This window comes from Musca autumnalis, unplaced genomic scaffold (genome assembly GCF_047663935.1).
Source record: "Musca autumnalis isolate F117 unplaced genomic scaffold, ASM4766393v1 scaffold_1, whole genome shotgun sequence".
In the NCBI taxonomy this organism is placed as follows: domain Eukaryota; kingdom Metazoa; phylum Arthropoda; class Insecta; order Diptera; family Muscidae; genus Musca; species Musca autumnalis.
Genome location: NW_027411644.1, coordinates 65156542 through 65175941, shown reverse-complemented (window position 1 = coordinate 65175941; position 19400 = coordinate 65156542). Strand labels below are relative to the sequence as shown.

At 33.8% G+C, this 19400-nt stretch overlaps 2 protein-coding genes across 6 annotated transcripts in view; one reads left to right on the top strand and one right to left on the bottom strand.

The window, feature by feature from the left end:
* The window catches only part of msi (RNA-binding protein musashi), a 576326-nt gene that overhangs the window by 317965 nt on the left and 238961 nt on the right, over positions 1 to 19400 (top strand). The window lies entirely within an intron of this gene.
* Positions 4840 to 5776, bottom strand: LOC141400037 (cytidine deaminase-like). Of its 2 annotated transcripts, XM_073979451.1 has the most exons (3): positions 5635 to 5771; positions 5476 to 5578; positions 4840 to 5397 (listed from the first exon to the last, which is right to left on the bottom strand). In XM_073979451.1, exons 2-3 carry the CDS (start codon positions 5555 to 5557, stop codon positions 4958 to 4960), a joined length of 522 nt encoding a protein of 173 aa, XP_073835552.1. In that variant the 5' UTR covers positions 5558 to 5578; positions 5635 to 5771; the 3' UTR covers positions 4840 to 4957. The 2 variants fall into 2 exon arrangements, with proteins under 2 accessions (XP_073835552.1, XP_073835545.1); XM_073979444.1 differs by having other exon boundaries at positions 5476 to 5776.

Below are 19400 nucleotides of genomic sequence, written 5' to 3'. Positions count from 1 at the left end.
GAATACCATATATCAGAATACGAAACGTCGATTTCTTAAAAAATAATTTTAGAGATATTCAAAAAAAAAACGCTGATTTTTTTAAAAAATATTTTTGAGGAAGTTGGCAAATTTGAGAATTTTAACAAATTTGAGAATTTTAACAAAAACGTGGATTTTTTAAAAAATGTTTTTGAGGAATTTAACAAAAGACGTGGATTTTTTAAAAAATATATTTGAGGAATTTAACATTAACGTGGATTTTTAAAAAATATTTTTGAGGAATTTAACACTAACGTGGATTTTTAAAAAAATTTATTGAAGAAGTTAACAAAAAAGTGGATTTTTTTAAAAAAAAAATATTTTTGAGGCATTTAACAAGCACATTTTTTTGTGGAATTTAACAGGAACGTGGATTTTTTAAATACTTTTGAGGAATTTATGAAAAACGTGGATTTTTTAAAAAAATATTTTTGAGGAATTTACCGAAAACGTGATTTTTTTTAAAAAAATATTTTTAAGGGATTTAACAAAAATGTGGATTTTTTAAAAAATTTTTTTGAAAAATTTAAAAAAGCGTGGATTTTTTAAAAAATATTTTTGGGAAATTTAACAAAAAACGTGGATTTTTTTAAAACATATTTTGAGAAATTTAACAAAAAACGTGGATTTTTTAAAAAATATTTTTGAGAAATTTAACAAAAAACGTGGATTTTTTAAAAAATATTTTTGAGGAATTTACCAAAAACGTGGATTTTTGAAAAAAAATATTTTTGAGAAATTTAACAAAAAACGTGGATTTTTGAACAAAAAAATATTTTTGAGGAATTTAACAAAAACGTGGATTTTTTAGAAAATATTTTTGAAGAAATTAAAAAAAAATTGGATTTTGTAAAAAATATTTTTGAGAAATTTAACAAAAAAGTGGATTTTTTAAAAAATATTTTTGAGGAATTTACCAAAAACGTGGATCTTTTTAAATATATTTTTGAGGTATCTTACAGAAACAAGAATTTTTTTAAAAATACTTTTGAGGAATTTAACCGAAAAGAGGAGTTTTTTAAAAAATATTTCTGAGAAATTTATCAAAAAACGTGCATTTTTTGAAAAATATTTTTGAGGCATTTAACATAAACGTGGGGTTTCAAAACGTGGATTTTTTGAAAGATATTTTTGTGAATTTCTGAGGAATTTAACAAAACCGTCGATTTTTTAAAAAATATTTGTTATTAATTTTAAAAGAACGTGGGTTTAAAAATATTTTTGAGGAATAACAAAAACATTGGTTTTTTAAAAAATATTTTTGAGGAATTGAACAAAAGAGTGAATCTATTTAAAAATTTAAAAAAATATTTTTGAGGGATTTTGATTTTTTAATATATGTTTGAAATATTTTAAAAATTTTTCTTTTAATATTTTTGAGGGATTTAAAAAAAAAACTTGATTGTTTAACAAAATATTTTTAAGGGATTTTGATAAACGTGGATTTTTTTAAATATATTTGAGGGATTTTAAAACAATTTGGATTTTTTTTTTAATTTTTTTGATGGATTTTTAAAAAACTAGAATTTTTTTAAGTATTTTTGAAAAATTTTGGAATTTTAAAAAAATATTTTTGAGGAATTTAGCAAAACGTGTATTTTTAAAAAATATATATATTTGGGGTATTTTAAATAAACTTAATTTTTTTAAGAAATATTAAAAAAAAAGTGAATTTTTTATAAAATATTTTTGAGGTATTCGAGCGCTTGGATTTTTTAAAAATATTTTTCAAGGATTTTAAAAAAAGTGGATTTTGTATGAAATATTTATGAGGGATTTTTAAAAAGGTTAAATTTTTTAAAAACTTTTTTTAATGTGAATTTTTTAAAATATTTTTGAGGGATTTTTTAAGAGTTCGGATTTTTTAAAAATATTTTTCAGGGATTTTAAAAAACGTGGATTTTTTTAAGAAATATTTATGAGGGATTTGTAAAAAGCTTGGATTTTTTTTAAAATTCTTTTAAGAGATTTTGAAAAAATGTGAATTTTTTAAAAAATATTTTTAAAGATTTAAAAAATATTTTTTCATGAACAATCAGACCATCACATGTGGAATTTTTTTTTTTAATATATTTCTATATATTTTTGAGGTATTTAAAAAATAAAAAAAAAAAAACATTTTTAATCACTAAGTTTGGATTTTTTGAGATATTTAAAAGAAGTATTTTTAAAAATTTTTAGGGATTTCTTAAAAAATATTTTTGAGAGATTTTTACAAAAAGTGTTTTTTGCACAAAATATTCTTGAAAGAATTATTTTAAAAACATTGGTTTAAAAGAATGTTTTGAGGGATTAAAAAAAAACGATTTTTTCATAAACCATCGGATCACCAACGTGGATTTTTTAAGAAATATTTTTCAGTTTTTTTTAATATTGTAGATTTTAGAAAGAATATTTTTGCATGGGTTTTTAGACCACAAAACGTGGATATTTTAAAGTATCATATCATGTTATCAGACCAAAAAATTATTTTTCGACAACAAACCGTGGATTTTTAAAGAATATTTTTCATGGGCTATTAGACCACAAATAGTGGATATCATATCACAAAATGTGGATACCACAAAACGTGGATACTTTAAAGTATATTTTTCATGGGTTATTAGGCCCCAAAATGTGGATTTTTTAAAAATTATTTTTCGACAACAAAACTTGGATTTTTAAAAAATATTTTTGAAGAAAATATTTTTCATGGGCTATCAGACCACAAAACGTAGATATTTTAAAGTATATTTTTCATGGGTTATTAGACCACAAAACGTGGATTTTTTAAAGAAGATTTTTTCAAGTTTTTATTTTTTTACAAATGTTTTTGTCTTCTAAACGTGGATTTTTTAAAGAAGATTTTTTCAAGTTTTTGTTTTTTTACAAAATGTTTTTGTCTTCTAAACGTGGATTTTTTAAAGAAGATTTTTTCAAGTTTTTGTTTTTTTACAAATGTTTTTGTCTTCTAAACGTGGATTTTTTAAAGAAGATTTTTTCAAGTTTTTGTTTTTTTACAAATGTTTTTGTCTTCTAAACGTGGATTTTTTAAAGATTATTTTTCATGGGCTATCAGACCACAAATCGTGGACTTTTTAAAGAAGATTTTTTCACGTTTTTTTATACCCTCAGCCTTTAGGCTAAAGAGGGTATTTACACTTTGATACGACCAAAAATGTGCCTCATCGAAATAATGGTTTTAGACCCCAAGTATGTTTGTACGATATCCGTTTCAGACAATTTTGAGTAGATCTAGCAATGTCCGTCCGTCTGTCTGTCTGTCTGTCTGTCCGTCTGTCTGTCTGGCTGGCTGGTGCGCACGATAACTCTCGAACGGATCAATCGATTCGGTTCAAATTTTGGGTATCGAAATATTTTGTCCAGATTCGATTTAAGTTCGAAGATGGGCCAATTAGGTCCACTCCTTCAGGTACCTCCCCCACAAATGTTCAAAAATTGTCGCAAAACTTGTGTGCACGATAACTCTTGTAGGGAATAACCGATTTGGTCCATACTTTGAACATCGTATAATTTCTACCAAACTTAGATGAGGTTCCAATATGGACTCAATCGGTCCACTACTTTGGGTACCTCCCACACAAAATTTCGGAAAAGTTCAGTTTAGGACCTGGTCTCGAATCGCTTCGTTTTTTGTTTACGCAAGTTGTATTCGCTGTCCTCTATACGACGCTGTAAGTTTCATTAGGGGCAAGTCTATACTTCCTGAGAAAATAGCCTGAAAGTTACAAAAAACCCTATAACACCGTGTGTAGTGGTTGGAGCGCAAGATAACTCTCGAACGGATCTGCCGATTCGGTCCAAAATTTGGCTTTCGTAATATTTTGTCCAAACATAGTTCAAGTTCCAAGATGGATTATATCGGTCCACTCCTTCCGGTACCTCCCCCACAAAAGTTCGAAAATGTTCGGAAAAGTTGTGAGTACGATAACTCTTGAAGGAAGTAACCGTTGTTCCATACTTTGCACATTATGAAATTTCTACCAGACTTAGTTGAGGTTACAATATGGAGTCAATCGGTAAACTCCTTCGAGTACCTCCCACACAAAATTTCGGAAAAGTTCAGTTTAGGACCTTCTCTCGAATCGCCTTGGTTTTTGCACCCCCATTGTCTATGTCGGTCCATTCCTTTAACTACCTTTTCCGCAAAATTTTTGAACTTTAATCCTAATCAACATTTTTGTGGGTTCATACGACCAAAATTTTGAAACCCCCTAAATACATAAGTTTTTTGTGAAAAAAGTGTTTCAATTTGCACAGGCTGAGGGTATATCTCTGTCGGCAAAGCCGACTGATACTTTTTTACTTGTTTTTGTTAATGTTTTGCCCTCTAAATGTGGGTTTTTAAACATGTATTTTTAAAAAAATGTGTTTGATGGATTTTTTAAGAACGTTTTTGATAGATTTTTTAAAAACATTTTTGAGAGATTTTTTTAAGAATATTTTTGAGGGATTTTTAAAAAAAATATTTTTGTGGGATTTTTAAAAAATATTTTTGATTGATTTTTTGACAAATCGTGGATAGGCATTAATTTTTATTTTAAGAAATAATTTTTGGCTGATTATCTCTCTGCCTTTGTTTATTAGCCACTTCGTTCCAAATTCTAGAATTCGCTGATTATTTTACACATCAATTATAGGAATCACAATCAGCTGATTGATTGCCCATCTGATAAGCGAATCAAGTTTGCAATAGGCACCAAGCGAGGTAGGCACTAAACTTTGACGTCAACGTCAATTACTTATCTTTAAAAACAAATTATAATATGTCGGTTTAGCTGAAATTACACACAAAGAAAACCCTTAGCCATTGTTTAATTTTGTTACACAAAGAAAGTATTTCTATTTATTTTAAAAAAATTGCTAAACTTAAAATTACAAATAATAAATAAATACTAGGAAAAAATACTTCTATATAGCTTTTTTCGTTGAAAACTTATTTATAATTACGAAAACCATTTGGCAGTAAATTATATATGGAGGTACACAAAACATGATCAGTGCTTTGATTTTCCAACTTATCGAGATTCTCAGAGGGATGCTCCACAGCTTTGGCCACATAGATGGGTAGATCTTCTGCCGCAAATTCCATAATAAATTGCCGGCATACACCACAGGGTGTTGTGAAGGCATCCTCTTGATAGGCTACCACAGCAGCGGCCGAAAATTCACGAAAACCCTCACTGACTGCCTTACAAATGGCGGTACGTTCGGCACACGAACATGGTGTGAAGGCAGCATTTTCAACATTACAACCGGTGAAAATGCGACCGCATTTTGTACGAAAAGCGGCGCCTACTTTGAAGTTACTGTAGGGTGCATAGGCATTTTGACGGACCTTGTTGGCACTGCGCAGCAGCTCCTTGGAATCGTCATCTGGAAATGTAAATTTACAAATTATTTATTTTTGGTAGTACTTTTTCAAGTGTTTTTCTTCTTCTTTTTTCGACTTACCCAAATCTTGATAATATTTTATGCTTTCGGGTATATTGGCCTTTTTCAAACCCGTTACTTTTGTTGTATCCACAATATCCATAATTATGACCTTGGAAATTTTCTAAAATATTTTCTATATTTTTATTTTCAAATTGACTTTCTAAATGTCTTATTTACGTTTATTTTATTGCTTCTTTTTGTATTATGTGCGCGCGTGACTACTTTGCCCGCTCTATACCTCTTCGACTGTCAACTGACAAATGGACTTAATTTTTGTTTGTTCGTTAACACGAAAACTACCTATAAACATCAAAATACCCCTATTATCACAAATCTTGTCAGTCACTGCCACACAACAACAACAACACCAGTACCATTTGATGTTTTTCTATACTCTTTGATTATTTTGTTTTTCTCAATGTCTAAATAGTTGTTGTTATTTTGTATTTTTATTTAATTTTTTTTTTTGCAGTTGTCATAGACATTTCTCCCTCAATGGGTTGGTTGGATGGTTATTTGCTAGTTTTGTTTTTATAAAAATAGACTAAAGCAAATTGCGTGTGTTGCCGGTAGAGAACGACAGAGAGACCCATTAAATGAGTATATCAACATTTGTTAGATATCCGTCCCCCACCCCCACACTTCGGCCACTTTCTTCGTGAAAACAAAATACTACACAACACAACCAACCACCCACCCATCGATTTTATGTTTGGAGAAAGTACTCTGAGATATTTTCTCAACAGCATAGAGATTTCTCGATTCAACAGAGAAACGGTGGTGAGAACATCACCGTTTGTTGTCGTAAAACGAACGACAAATATTCTCTGTTATTTTGACTCCAAATAAATATACTTCTCAACATCAATAGAAAACATAACTCAACATGCTCACCGTCGTATGTTTTCGTAAAAACGAACCACTTTAGTTGTTTCTCGTAATTGATTTGTATATGCCGTTGTTTTGTTTAGGAAAAACGATTCTCATATCAATACGAACTCACAAATATGTATCTTAAACACCCCGAGCATAACCCATTTGCCGAGAGAACACCGACTCATTCATGTTTGTTTATGTCATTAACAACCACCTTAATTTTATAAATGATCAGTCACCACCATGGGATAGGTGGTGGGTGAATTGTTTTAATTCTTTTCATAACATAAGGATGTCATAAATATTAGGGTGGTCATAAAAAAATTGGAACATAAAAAAATAAATATTTGGAAAAAATATATAAAACCAGAAATGTAATAATTTTAGTTTGGTCGAACATTTTTTAAATTTATTTATTCTTATTAAATAACAAGTAAAAAAGTATCAGTCGGCTTTGCCGACAGAGATATACCCTCAGCCTGTGCAAATTAAAACACGTTTTTCACAAAAAAATATGTATTTAGGGGGTTTCAAAATTTTGGTCGTATGAACCGACAAAAATGTTAATTAAGATTAAAGTTCAAAAATTTTGCCGAAAAGGTACTTAAAGGAATGAACCGACATAGACTATGGGGGTGACATAGGGGGTTTTTACACCCTTCGGGCTGTTTTCTCAAGAAGTATGGACTTGCCCCTGAAACAACTTTTACCATCGTAATTGAAGCAGCGAATGTAAGTTGCTTCAACAAAAATCAATGTGATTCAATAGCAGGTCTTAAAGTGAACTTATCAAAAATTTTGTGTGGGAGGTACGGGGTGGAGTGGACAAATATAGTCCATATTCGAACCTGATCTATATCTGGTAGATATTATGAGAATATGTAAAGTATGGACCAAATCGATCACTCCCATCAAGAGTTATCGTGCGCACAATTTTTCCGAATATTCTTGAGCTTTTGTGGGGTAGGTACCTGAAGGAGTGGACCGATATGGCTTATCTACGAACTTAAACTAAGTTTGGAAACAATATTACGAAGGCCAACTTTTGGCCGGAATCGGCATATCCGTTCGAGAATTATCTTGCGCTTCCATCCATAAACATGGTGTCATAGGGTTTGTTTTTCAACTTTCAGGTTATTTTTTCAGAAAGTATGGACTTGCCCCTGAGGAAACTTGTACCTTCGTATAGGGGACAGTGAATACAAGAAGTTACAACAAAAACCAAGGCGATTCGAGAGCAGGTCCTAAACTGAACTTTTCCGAAATTTTGTGTGGGAGGTACTCGAAGGAGTTTACCGATTGAGTCCATATTGGAACCTCATCTAAGTCTGGTAGAAATTTCATAATGTCCAAAGTATGGACCAAATCGGTTACTCCCTTCAGGAGTTGTCGTACGCACAAATTTTCCGAACATTTTCGAACTTTTGTGGGGGAGGTACCGGAAGGAGTGGACGGATATAATCCATCTTTGAACTTGAACTAAGTTTGGACAAAATATTACGAAAGCCAAATTTTGGACCGAATCGGCAGATCCGTTCGAGAGTTATCTTGCGTTCCAACCACTACACACGGTGTCATAGGTTTTTTTGTAACTTTCAGACTATTTTCTCAGGAAGTATGGACTTGCCCCTAATGAAACTTACAGCGTCGTATAGAGGACAGCGAATACAACTTGCGTAAACAAAAATCAAAGCGATTCGAGACCAGGTCCTAAACTGAACTTTTCCGAAATTTTGTGTGGGAGGTACCTGAAGGAGTGGACCGATTGAGTCCATATTGGAACCTCATCTAAGTTTGGTAGAAATTACACGATGTGTAAAGTATGGACCTAATCGGTTATTCCCTACAAGAGTTATCGTGCGCACAAGTTTTGCGACAATTTTTGAACATTTGTGGGGGAGGTACCTGAAGGAGTGGACCTATATGGCCCATCTTCGAACTTAAATCGAATCTGGACAAAATATTTCGATACCCAAAATTTGAACCGAATCGATTGATCCGTTCGAGAGTTATCGTGCGCACCAGCCAGCCAGACAGACAGACAGACAGACGGACAGACAGACAGACGGACGGACATTGCTAGATCTACTCAAAATTGTCTGAAACGGATATCGTACAAACATACTTGGGGTCTAAAACCATTATTTCTATGAGGCACATTTTTGGTCGTATCAAAGTGTAAATACCCTCTTTAGCCTAAAGGCTGAGGGTATAAAAAATATATACGTTTTTATACCCTCAGCCTTTAGGCTAAAGAGGGTATTTACACTTTGATACGACCAAAAATGTGCCTCATCGAAATAATGGTTTTAGACCCCAAGTATGTTTGTACGATATCCGTTTCAGACAATTTTGAGTAGATCTAGCAATGTCCGTCCGTCTGTCTGTCTGTCCGTCTGTCTGTCTGTCTGTCTGGCTGGCTGGTGCGCACGATAACTCTCGAACGGATCAATCGATTCGGTTCAAATTTTGGGTATCGAAATATTTTGTCCAGATTCGATTTAAGTTCGAAGATGGACCATATAGGTCCACTCCTTCAGGTACCTCCCCCACAAATGTTCAAAAATTGTCGCAAAACTTTTGCGCACGATAACTCTTGTAGGGAATAACCGATTTAGTCCATACTTTGCACATCGTGTAATTTCTACCAAACTTAGATGAGGTTCCAATATGGACTCAATCGGTCGACTACTTCGGGTACCTCCCACACAAAATTTCGGAAAAGTTCAGTTTAGGACCAGGTCTCGAATCGTTTTGTTTTTTGTTTACGCAAGTTGTATTCTCTGTCCTCTATACGACGCTGTAAGTTTCATTAGGGGCAAGTCCATACTTCCTGAGAAAATAGCCTGAAATTTACAAAAAACCCTATAACACCGTGTGTAGAGGTTGGAGCGCAAGATAACTCTCGAACGGATCTGCCGATTCGGTCCAAAATTTGGCTTTCGTAATATTTTGCCCAAACTTAGTTCAAGTTCAAAGATGGCTTTTATCGGTCCACTCCTTCCGGTACCTCCCCCACAAAAGTTCGAAAATGTTCGGAAAATTTGTGAGTACGATAACTCTTGAAGGAAGTAACCGTTTTGTTCCATACATTGCACATTATGAAATTTCTACCAGACTTAGATGAGGTTACAATATGGAGTCAATCGGTAAACTCCTTCGAGTACCTCCCACACAAAATTTCAGAAAAGTTCAGTTTAGGACCTGCTCTCGAATCGCCTTGGTTTTTGTTGTAACATCTTGTATTCACTTTCCCCTATACGAAGGTACAAGTTTCCTCAGGGGCAAGTCCATACTTCCTGAAAAAATGGCCCGAAGGGTCTATGTCGGTCCATTCCTTTAAGTACCTTCTCCGCGAAATTTTTGAAATTTAATCCTAATCAACATTTTTGTGGGTTCATACGACCAAAATTTTGAAACCCCCTAAATACATAAGTTTTTTTGTGAAAAAAGTGTTTCAATTTGCACAGGCTGAGGGTATATCTCTGTCGGCAAAGCCGACTGATACTTTTTTACTTGTTTTAATTAAAGGTTGGTCACAAAATATTAGTGTAAATCATGTACATATTTCAGATATATTTATACCCTCAGCCTTTAGGCTAAAGAGGGTATTTACACTTTGATACGACCAAATATGTGCCTCATCGAAATAATGGTTTTAGACCCCAAGTATGTTTGTACGATATCCGTTTCAGACAATTTTGAGTAGATCTAGCAATGTCCGTCCGTCTGTCTGTCTGTCTTTCTGTCTGTCTGGCTGGCTGGTGCGCACGATAACTCTCGAACGGATCAATCGATTCGGTTCACATTTTGGGTATCGAAATATTTTGTCCAGATTTGATTTAAGTTCGAAGATGGGTTATATCGGTCCACTCCTTCCGGTACCTCCCCCACAAATGTTCAAAAATTGTCGAAAAACTTGTGCGCACGATAACTCTTGAAAGGAATAACCGATTTGGTCCATACTTTGCACATCGTGTAATTTCTATTAAACTTAGATGAGGTTCCAATATGGACTCAATCGGTTCACTCCTTCGGGTACCTCCCACACAAAATTTCGGAAAAGTTCAGTTTAAGACCTTCGCAATATTGTTTCCAAACTTAGTTTAAGATCGTAGATAAGCCATATCGGTCCACTCCTTCAGGTACCTACCCCACAAAAGTTCAAAAATATTCGGAAGAAGTGTGCCCACGATAACTCTTGATGTAAGTGACCGATTTGGTCCATACTTTACACATTCTCATAATATCTACCCGATATAGATCAGGTTCGAATATGGACTATATTTGTCCACTCCATCCCGTACCTCCCACACAAAATTTTGGATAATTTCACTTTAAGACCTGCTATTGAATCGCTTTGATTTTTGTTGAAGCATCTTACATTCGCTGCCTCAATTACGATGGTAAAAGTTGTTTCAGGGGCAAGTCCATACTTCTTGAGAAAACAGCCCGAAGGGTGTAAAAACCCCCTATGGCACCCCCATGGTCTATGTCGGTCCATTCCTTTAAGCACCTTTTCCGCAAAATTTTTGAACTTTAATCCTAATCAACATTTTTGTCGATTCATACGACCAAAATTTTGAAACCCCCTAAATACATAAGATTTTTGGTGAAAAAAGTGTTTCAATTTGCACAGGCTGAGGGTATATCTCTGTCGGCAAAGCCGACTGATACTTTTTTACTTGTTTTATAAATGATCAGTCACCACCATGGGATAGGTGGTGGATGGTGGGTGACACGTTTTAATTCTTTTCATAACTTAAGAATGTCATAAATATTAGGGTGGTCATGGAACAAAAATGTCACAAGTGCGTAAATTTTGGGAATATAAAAAAATAAACATTTGGACAAAATATATAAAATCAGAAATATAATAATAGAACTTTGGTCGATTTTTTTTTTTTAAATTTATTTACTTACTTACTTAGAACATTTGTTCCATAGACCGAACTAAGAAAAGATCTCCATTCCTCTCTGTTTTTCGCTTGACTTTTTGGAATACCGCGCCTTTCCATTTCTTCATCCACTTGTGTGCTCCATCGAAGCTTAGGCCTGCCGATTCTGCGTGCACCGCCATGTGGCATGTATTCATACGCCTTTTTAGCGGGTTCATCATCGCTCATTCTCATGATATGGCCTAGCCAACGCAATCGTTGCATCTCGATACGTTTAACTATATGCATGTCTTTGTATAGCTTATATAGCTCGTGGTTCATACGACGTCGATATTCACCGTCAACGCAAATCGGCCCGTAGATCTTTCGAAGAATTTTCCTCTCAAACACACCAAGCACTGCCTTATCTGCTTGCGCAAGTACCCATGCTTCGGAGCCATACATTAGCACGGGTAGTATCAGCGTTTTGTATAGTGTTATTTTTGTTTGACGAGATGTGGCTTTGTTTTTAAATTGCTTACTTAGACCATAGTAGCATCTGTTGGCCAATACAATTCTTCTTCTTATTTCACAACTGATGTTGTTTGTTGTGTTTCTGGCAGTGCCGAGGTAGACGAAGTCTTTAACTACCTCAAAATTGTAGGTACCAACTTCCACAGTTGGTCCGAGCTCTATTGACGCTTTGCGCGTCGACACCATCAATTTGGTCTTTTCGCCGTTTACCGCCAGACCCACTTTCGCAGATTCTGCTTCGACCTTCCTAAAGGTATCAGTTACTTCCTTTACTGATCGTCCCATGATGTCTATGTCATCAGCATAGGCAAGTAACATGTGGCTATTGGTGTAAATTGTGCCATTTCTTTTGACATTTGCATCTCGTATTACCTTTTCCAGCAAAATGTTGAATAGGTCACACGAAAGGCTGTCTCCTTGTCTGAAACCTCTTTTGGTACAAAATTCTTCGGAGAGGTTCTTTCCAATTTTAACTGAGGACCTAGTATCAGTTAGAGTCATCTTACAAAGCCGGATGAGCTTTGCGGGAATACCAAATTCAGACATTGCATGGAATACCTTTGATCGGAGGGGACTGTCGAATGCTGCTTTATAATCGACAAAAAGGTGAAATGTGTCGATCTGCATCTCTTGGGTCTTCTCTAGGATTTGCCGCAGGGTAAATATCTGGTCAATGGTGGACTTGCCAGGTCTAAAGCCACATTGGTATGGTCCAATTATCTCATTGAGCATAGGCTTTATTCGTTGGCACAGTGTCCCTGACACTATGTTATAGGCAATGGGGAGTGGACTTATGCCCTTATGGTTGGAGCATACAGTCTTATCTCCTTTCTTGTGGACGGGACATAGGATGCTCAGGTTCCAATCGTCGGGTACGCGTTCTTCCTGCCAGATGGTGCTAACTAGCTGATGCATACACCTTATCAGCGCGTCGCCTCCGATTTTAAACAGCTCGGCTGGTAAGCCATCGGCTCCTGCTGCTTTATTATTCTTCAGCCGGTTGATTGCTGTTTTCACCTCATCTTGGCCGGGCGGTATACATTCTATACCATCTTCTGGGATTGGATCTGTGGTATCATCGTCTTCGCTACTATTGGATACCAGCAGATTGGAGAAATGTTCCTTCCATATCCTGAGCACGCTATCTGTATCTGTTACCAGATTACCTTGCTGGTCTCTACAGGAGGATGTGCCTGTACCAAAGCCATCTGTTTGATGTTTCACTATTTGGTAGAATTTTCGGACTTCATTCTGGCTCCTGTACATCTCGATTTTTTCACACTCCCGCTTTTCCATTTCTCTCTTTTTCTTGCGGAAAAGACGTTTCTCTTCTCTCTCGTGCGCTACGCGTTGCTACTGATTTTAAAGTAGCTCTATATGCCGCATTTTTATCTTCGGTAGCAGCACGACACTCCTGGTCATACCATGAATTCCTTTGTGGAGGTCTCTGGAATCCAAGTATGGATTTTGCGGCTGTTTGCATGGAGTGGGCAATATGTTGCCATTGTGTTGTTATGTTATCGGGACAAGGAGCGCTCGCGTTAAGCAATTGGGCTAGTTGAGTGGAATATGCTGTGGCTATCTGTTGTGTTTGCAGCCTATCGATGTCCAACTTCCGCGTTGTGTCTGTTCGTGCTTTATTTGCAACGTCTAGACGGGTACGTACCTTTGCTGCAACAAGATAGTGGTCCGAATCAATGTTTGCGCCTCGGAACGATCGTACATCCAACACGCTGGATGAATGTCTTCCATCTATCACAACATGATCAATTTGATTACTTGTTCTTTGATCTGGGGACAGCCAGGTGCCCTTATGAATATCGAGATGATTAAATCTGGTACTGCTAACTACCATGTTTTTTGCAGCTGCAAAGTCTATCAGCCTCATACCATTGTCAGATGTTTCACTGTGGAGACTGAATTTCCCGACTGTTGGGCCAAAGATATTCTCCTTTCCAATTTTGGCATTAAAATCGCCTAGAATGATTTTAATGTCATGGCCAGGGCAACGGTCATATGTTTCTTCTAAGCGCTCGTAAAATATATCTTTGGTCTGTTCGTCCTTTTCTTCAGTGGGAGCATGAGCGCAAATAAAGCTGATGTTGAAGAATTTAGCTTTTATTCGAATTGCAGCAAGTCTTTCATTCACTGGGGTGAAGCTGGATACCAGATGTTTTAGTCTCCGACTAACTACGAATCCGCAACCAAACTCATGCTTTACGTCATGGCAGCTATAATACAGTGCGTCACCTTTAGGTGTTGTTGTGACGCCTTTCCCAATCCATCGTATTTCCTGTATGGCAGTAATATCGGCCTTGTACTTTTCAAGTACGTCTGCCAATGCGAAGACTGCACCTTCTCTATAAAGAGTGCGAACATTCCAGGTGCAGATTCGCAGATCATGGTCCTTAAAACGTTTGCGGGGCTCGTCAACTTTAGAGGGGTTTGTTTTTCTTTTCTTTCGTTTTTTCATAGTAGGCTGTTTTTTTCTAGGGGAGGGTTACTAACCCGACGCCCAAACCCAAGTTTTTAACGTTCTTATGGGTGAACGCGCGGCACATGTTAGCTCACTACCTTTAACGGGTGTTAAAGGCAGTTCTCCAGGTGACACCACGGGGAGGTCAGTGTCCACTTGAGATGAAAGAGAGGGACCAAGATAAATCCTGGGCTTTGCCATGTTAAAACCGGTCAGGACCGTTCCTTGGTATCTTCCATCCCCTACGTCACCCAATTTATTTATTGATTATTAAATAAAAAATAAGAAAATGTTTTTTTTTTTTTAATTAAAGGTTGGTCACAAAATATTAGCAAAAATCAAGTACATCTATATATTTTTTTTTTAATCTACGTTTGTGCTACGTTGCCCCATACAAGTTTCATCAGGGGCAAGTCCATACTTCCTGAGAAAATAACCTGAAAGATGCAAAAAGCCACTATAACACCGTGCGTAGTGGATAGAGCGCAAAATAACTCTCGAACGGATCTGCCGATTTGGTCCAAAATTTGGCCTTCGTAATATTTTGTCCAAACATAGTTTAAATTCGAAGACAAGCCATATCGGTCCACTCCTTCACGTACCTCCCCCACAAAAGTTCAAAAATATTCGGAAAAATTATGTGCACGACAACTCTTGAACTCATCCTAATATATCTGCCAGATATAGATCAGGTTCGAATATGGACTATATTTGTCTACTCCTTCTGGTACTTCCCACAAATTTCGGATAAGTTCACTTTAAGACCTGCTCTCGAATCACTTTGATTTTTGTTGAAACGATTTGCATTCGCTACCTCCATTACGACGTTAAACGTTTTTTCAGGGGCAAGTCCGTATTTCTTAGGAAAACAGCCCGAAAGGTGTAAAAAATCCCTATGTCACCATATATGGCTGTGGGAGAGCACGATAACTCTCGAACTGTTCAACCGATTTGGTGCAACATTTGGTCTTCGTCATATTATATCCAAACTTAGTTTCATGGGCAATACCGGTCCACAACATTCGGTACTTCTCCCCAATATTTAAAAAATGTCACTAAAATGCTAAGACGATATCACTTGAATGGGGCAACCTATTTGGTCGAAACTTTGGATCTCCTAATATTTTGTCAAAATTTAGTTTAAACAAGGTTCGACATTTGTGTCTTAGTGCAGTTAATTCTTAATCCACATTTTTGTCGGCAAGTTCAAATGTCCAAAAAGGGCCACAAAATTCTGAAGAGACCTTAAATACATTCGATCTGTCCGTAGGTGAAAGTTTCACTTCCCATTGGCTGAGGGCATATATCTGTCGGCAAAGCCGACTGACACTTTTTTACTTTTTTTTTAATTAAAGGTTGGTTATTAAAAATATTTTAATTAATTTCTTGTTTGAGTCGAGCTTAATGACCGATAATTTTTTGCAAGTGTAAAGGGAAACCCGAATATTCGATTCCACACAAGCACCACCATGTGACCAAGTTTCGCTGTTGGTAGCAGCTCATCAGACATATTGACTGTGGAGTGGCTTCTCTCTCATCGAACTTTTCATTTTTCAAATGCAATGTTTTTTTTACAGTCATGAGCTTTATTCTCATTCAAACTATATGGCTTCCATGACAAATGCTTTTAGCGCAGCTCTCGGAAGTTACGAGCCAACAGGCCATTATAATATTTTTCATATGTTTTTTTAAGGACGTTGGTGCAAACCCCATCCCGCCTCAAGCTGATTTTTATTTATTTGAAAACTTTTGCCTATTAGGACGAAGATAATTTTAATATTAATTTTAATAAATAATTAATAATTTTAATTAATAATATAAAAAATATATTAAAAATCCAAAAGTATTAATCAAAAATTGAAAAATTTTTTTTTCATAATCCACGTATAATTCAAATTTGTTCGAACAAAATCCACATTTTGTGGGACAGTATTTCTTAAATAAAATCCACATTCGGTTGGAAAATATTTTTTACAAAATCAACACTTGATAAAAAGATATCTCTTGTAAAATGCCATTTACAAAAACTTGTTAAAAATATTAAAAAAAAATGTTGAAAAATGTTATTTTTTAAATCAACCTTTTTCCAAAATATTATCTAAAAAATCCACGCGTATTGTTTAATAATCAAGTTTGTTGAAATATAATTTTTTTTAAAAAATTCACTTCTACTAAAAATAGTATTTTAAAAAATCAACTTTTGTTGAAACATATTAAAAAACTAATTTAAACATATATTTAATAAATAAAACCGTGATCGAGATCTTTGTTTTTCTATTGAAAATAGTATTTTTAAAAAATCAACTTTTGTTGAAACATATTAAAAAACTAATTTAAACATATATTTAATAAATAAAACCGTGATCGAGATCTTTGTTTTTCTGGCAAAAGAGATGATTATTATATATTATGTTTAGATTAATAAAAATAAAGGTCGAAATAAACAACCAAAAATCAAAAAAAAAAAAAATTCAATAAAATGTATTTTTTAAAACTTTTGATTTTTATTTATTCAAATAAATTTAAAATATTTTTCAACAAAATTACATTATTTAATTTTCTTTCTTTAAACATAATTTTTTAAAATATTTTTCCACAAAACTGTTATTTAAAAATTGGAAAAATATTTTAAATAATTATGTTTAAAGAAAAAAATTAAATAATCTAATTTTGTTGAAAAATATTTAAAATTTATTTAAATAAATAAAACTCAACCTTTGTCCAAAAATAGTTTTTAAAAAATACATTTTATTAAAAAAATATTTACAAAATCATGATTATTTAAAATTGGTGTTTGCGCTTTAATACTCGCTTAGCCGGGAGGGAGGCCAATAACTTAAAGGAGGATTATCCAAAATTATCCTTTATTAAAAAAATTAAAATCATCCAAGTTTGCTTTTGTTGTTGTTTGTTTTTGTAATATTTTTAAAAAAATCACGTTTGGTGATTTTACTCGTTTTTGTAATATTTTTAAAAATTCACGATTTTGTAAAATTTTTAAAAATCACGTTTTTATATATATATTTTTAAATGTAGGTTTTTGGAATATTTTTTAAAAATTCCACAATTTTTAAAAATCCGCGAATTTTTAAAATAATTTTTTAAAAAATCCACTATTTTTTAAAAATTATGTGTTATTTTTAACATTTTTATGCATTTTATGCATCTTTAAAATAATATTTTTTTAAAATTCGTGGATTTTTAATAAACAGTTTTTCATCAAACGTCGATTTTTCAAAAAAAAACTTATTTTTTCATCAAACGTGGATTTTTCAAAAAAAAAAAATTTTTCCCCAAACGTGGATTTTTTAAAAAAAATTTTTTTTTCCCCAAAAGTGGATTTTTCAAAAACATATTTTTTGAAAAGTCCACGTTTGAGGAAAAGTTTGTTTTTTGAAAAATTCTCGTTTGATGAAAAAATAAGTTTTTTTTTGAAAAATTATTTCTTAAAAAAACCCCGAATTTTAAAAAAATATTATTTTAAAAATGCAATATTTTTTAAAAATTATGTGTTAAAAAATTCACAATTTTTGAAAATTTGTTTTTAAAAAATTCTCTATTTTTGAAAAATTATTTCTTAAAAAATCTACAACTTTCTAAAAATTGTTTTTAAAAATCCACATTTTTAAAATATTTAAAAACAAAAGCACTTTTCAAATATTTTTTACAAATCATACTTTTTAAATATTTTATGAAAAATCCACGATAGTAGGAAAATAATTTATGTATTTATATATATATATATATATATATATATATATATATATATATATATATTTTGTTTTTTTGAATAATCCACGATTGTTGAAAATTTGTATTTATATATCCACTTTTTTAATATCAAAAATCACGTTAACTTAAATATATATTTTTAAAAAAATCAATTTTTTTAATTTAAAAATTTCAAGTTTGATGCAAAAAAAGTAGTTACCCTTTGGCAGCTTTCGTAGTGGGAATATATAAAATATTTTTTTTTCCAAAATCTGAATATATTTAGAATCTATTGAAAGACATGGGCTTGATGGACGTTCGATGCCCTATCCAGAAAAAAATATTCCGTGGACGAACTCCTCCCCATTATTTAGTGGGGGGCCCCACAGTAATTTCCCTTTAGCAGCTTTCGTAGTGGGGATATATAAAATATTTTTTTCCAAAATCTGAATATATTTAGAATCTATTGAAAGACATGGGCTTGATGTACATTCGATGCCCTATCCAGAAAAAAATATTCCGTGGACGAACTCCTCCCCATTATTTAGTGGGGGGCCCCACAGTAATTTCCCTTTAGCAGCTTTCGTAGTGGGGATATATAAAATATTTTTTTTCCAAAATCTGAATATATTTAGAATCTATTGAAAGACATGGGCTTGATGGACGTTCGATGCCCTATCCAGAAAAAAATATTCCGTGGACGAACCCCTCCCCATTATTTAGTGGGGGCCCCACAGTAATTTCCCTTTAGCAGCTTTCGTAGTGGGGATATATAAAATATTTTTTTTCCAAAATCTGAATATATTTAGAATCTATTGAAAGACATGGGCTTGATGGACGTTCGATGCCCTATCCAGAAAAAAATATTCCGTGGACGAACCCCTCCCCATTATTTAGTGGGGGCCCCACAGTAATTTCCCTTTAGCAGCTTTCGTAGTGGGGATATATAAAATATTTTTTTTCCAAAATCTGAATATATTTAGAATCTATTGAAAGACATGGGCTTGATGGACGTTCGATGCCCTATCCAGAAAAAAATATTCCGTGGACGAACCCCTCCCCATTATTTAGTGGGGGCCCCACAGTAATTTCCCTTTAGCAGCTTTCGTAGTGGGAATATATAAAATAATTTTTTTCCAAAATCTGAATATATTTAGAATCTATTGAAAGACATGGGTTTGATGTACATTCGATGCCCTTTCCAAAATCTGAATATATTTAGAATCTATTGAAAGACATGGGCTTGATGGACGTTCGATGCCCTATCCAGAAAAAAATATTCCGTGGACGAACCCCTCCCCATTATTTAGTGGGGGCCCCACAGTAATTTCCCTTTAGCAGCTTTCGTAGTGGGAATATATAAAATATTTTTTTTTCCAAAATCTGAATATATTTAGAATCTATTGAAAGACATGGGCTTGATGGACGTTCGATGCCCTATCCAGAAAAAAATATTTCGTGGACGAACC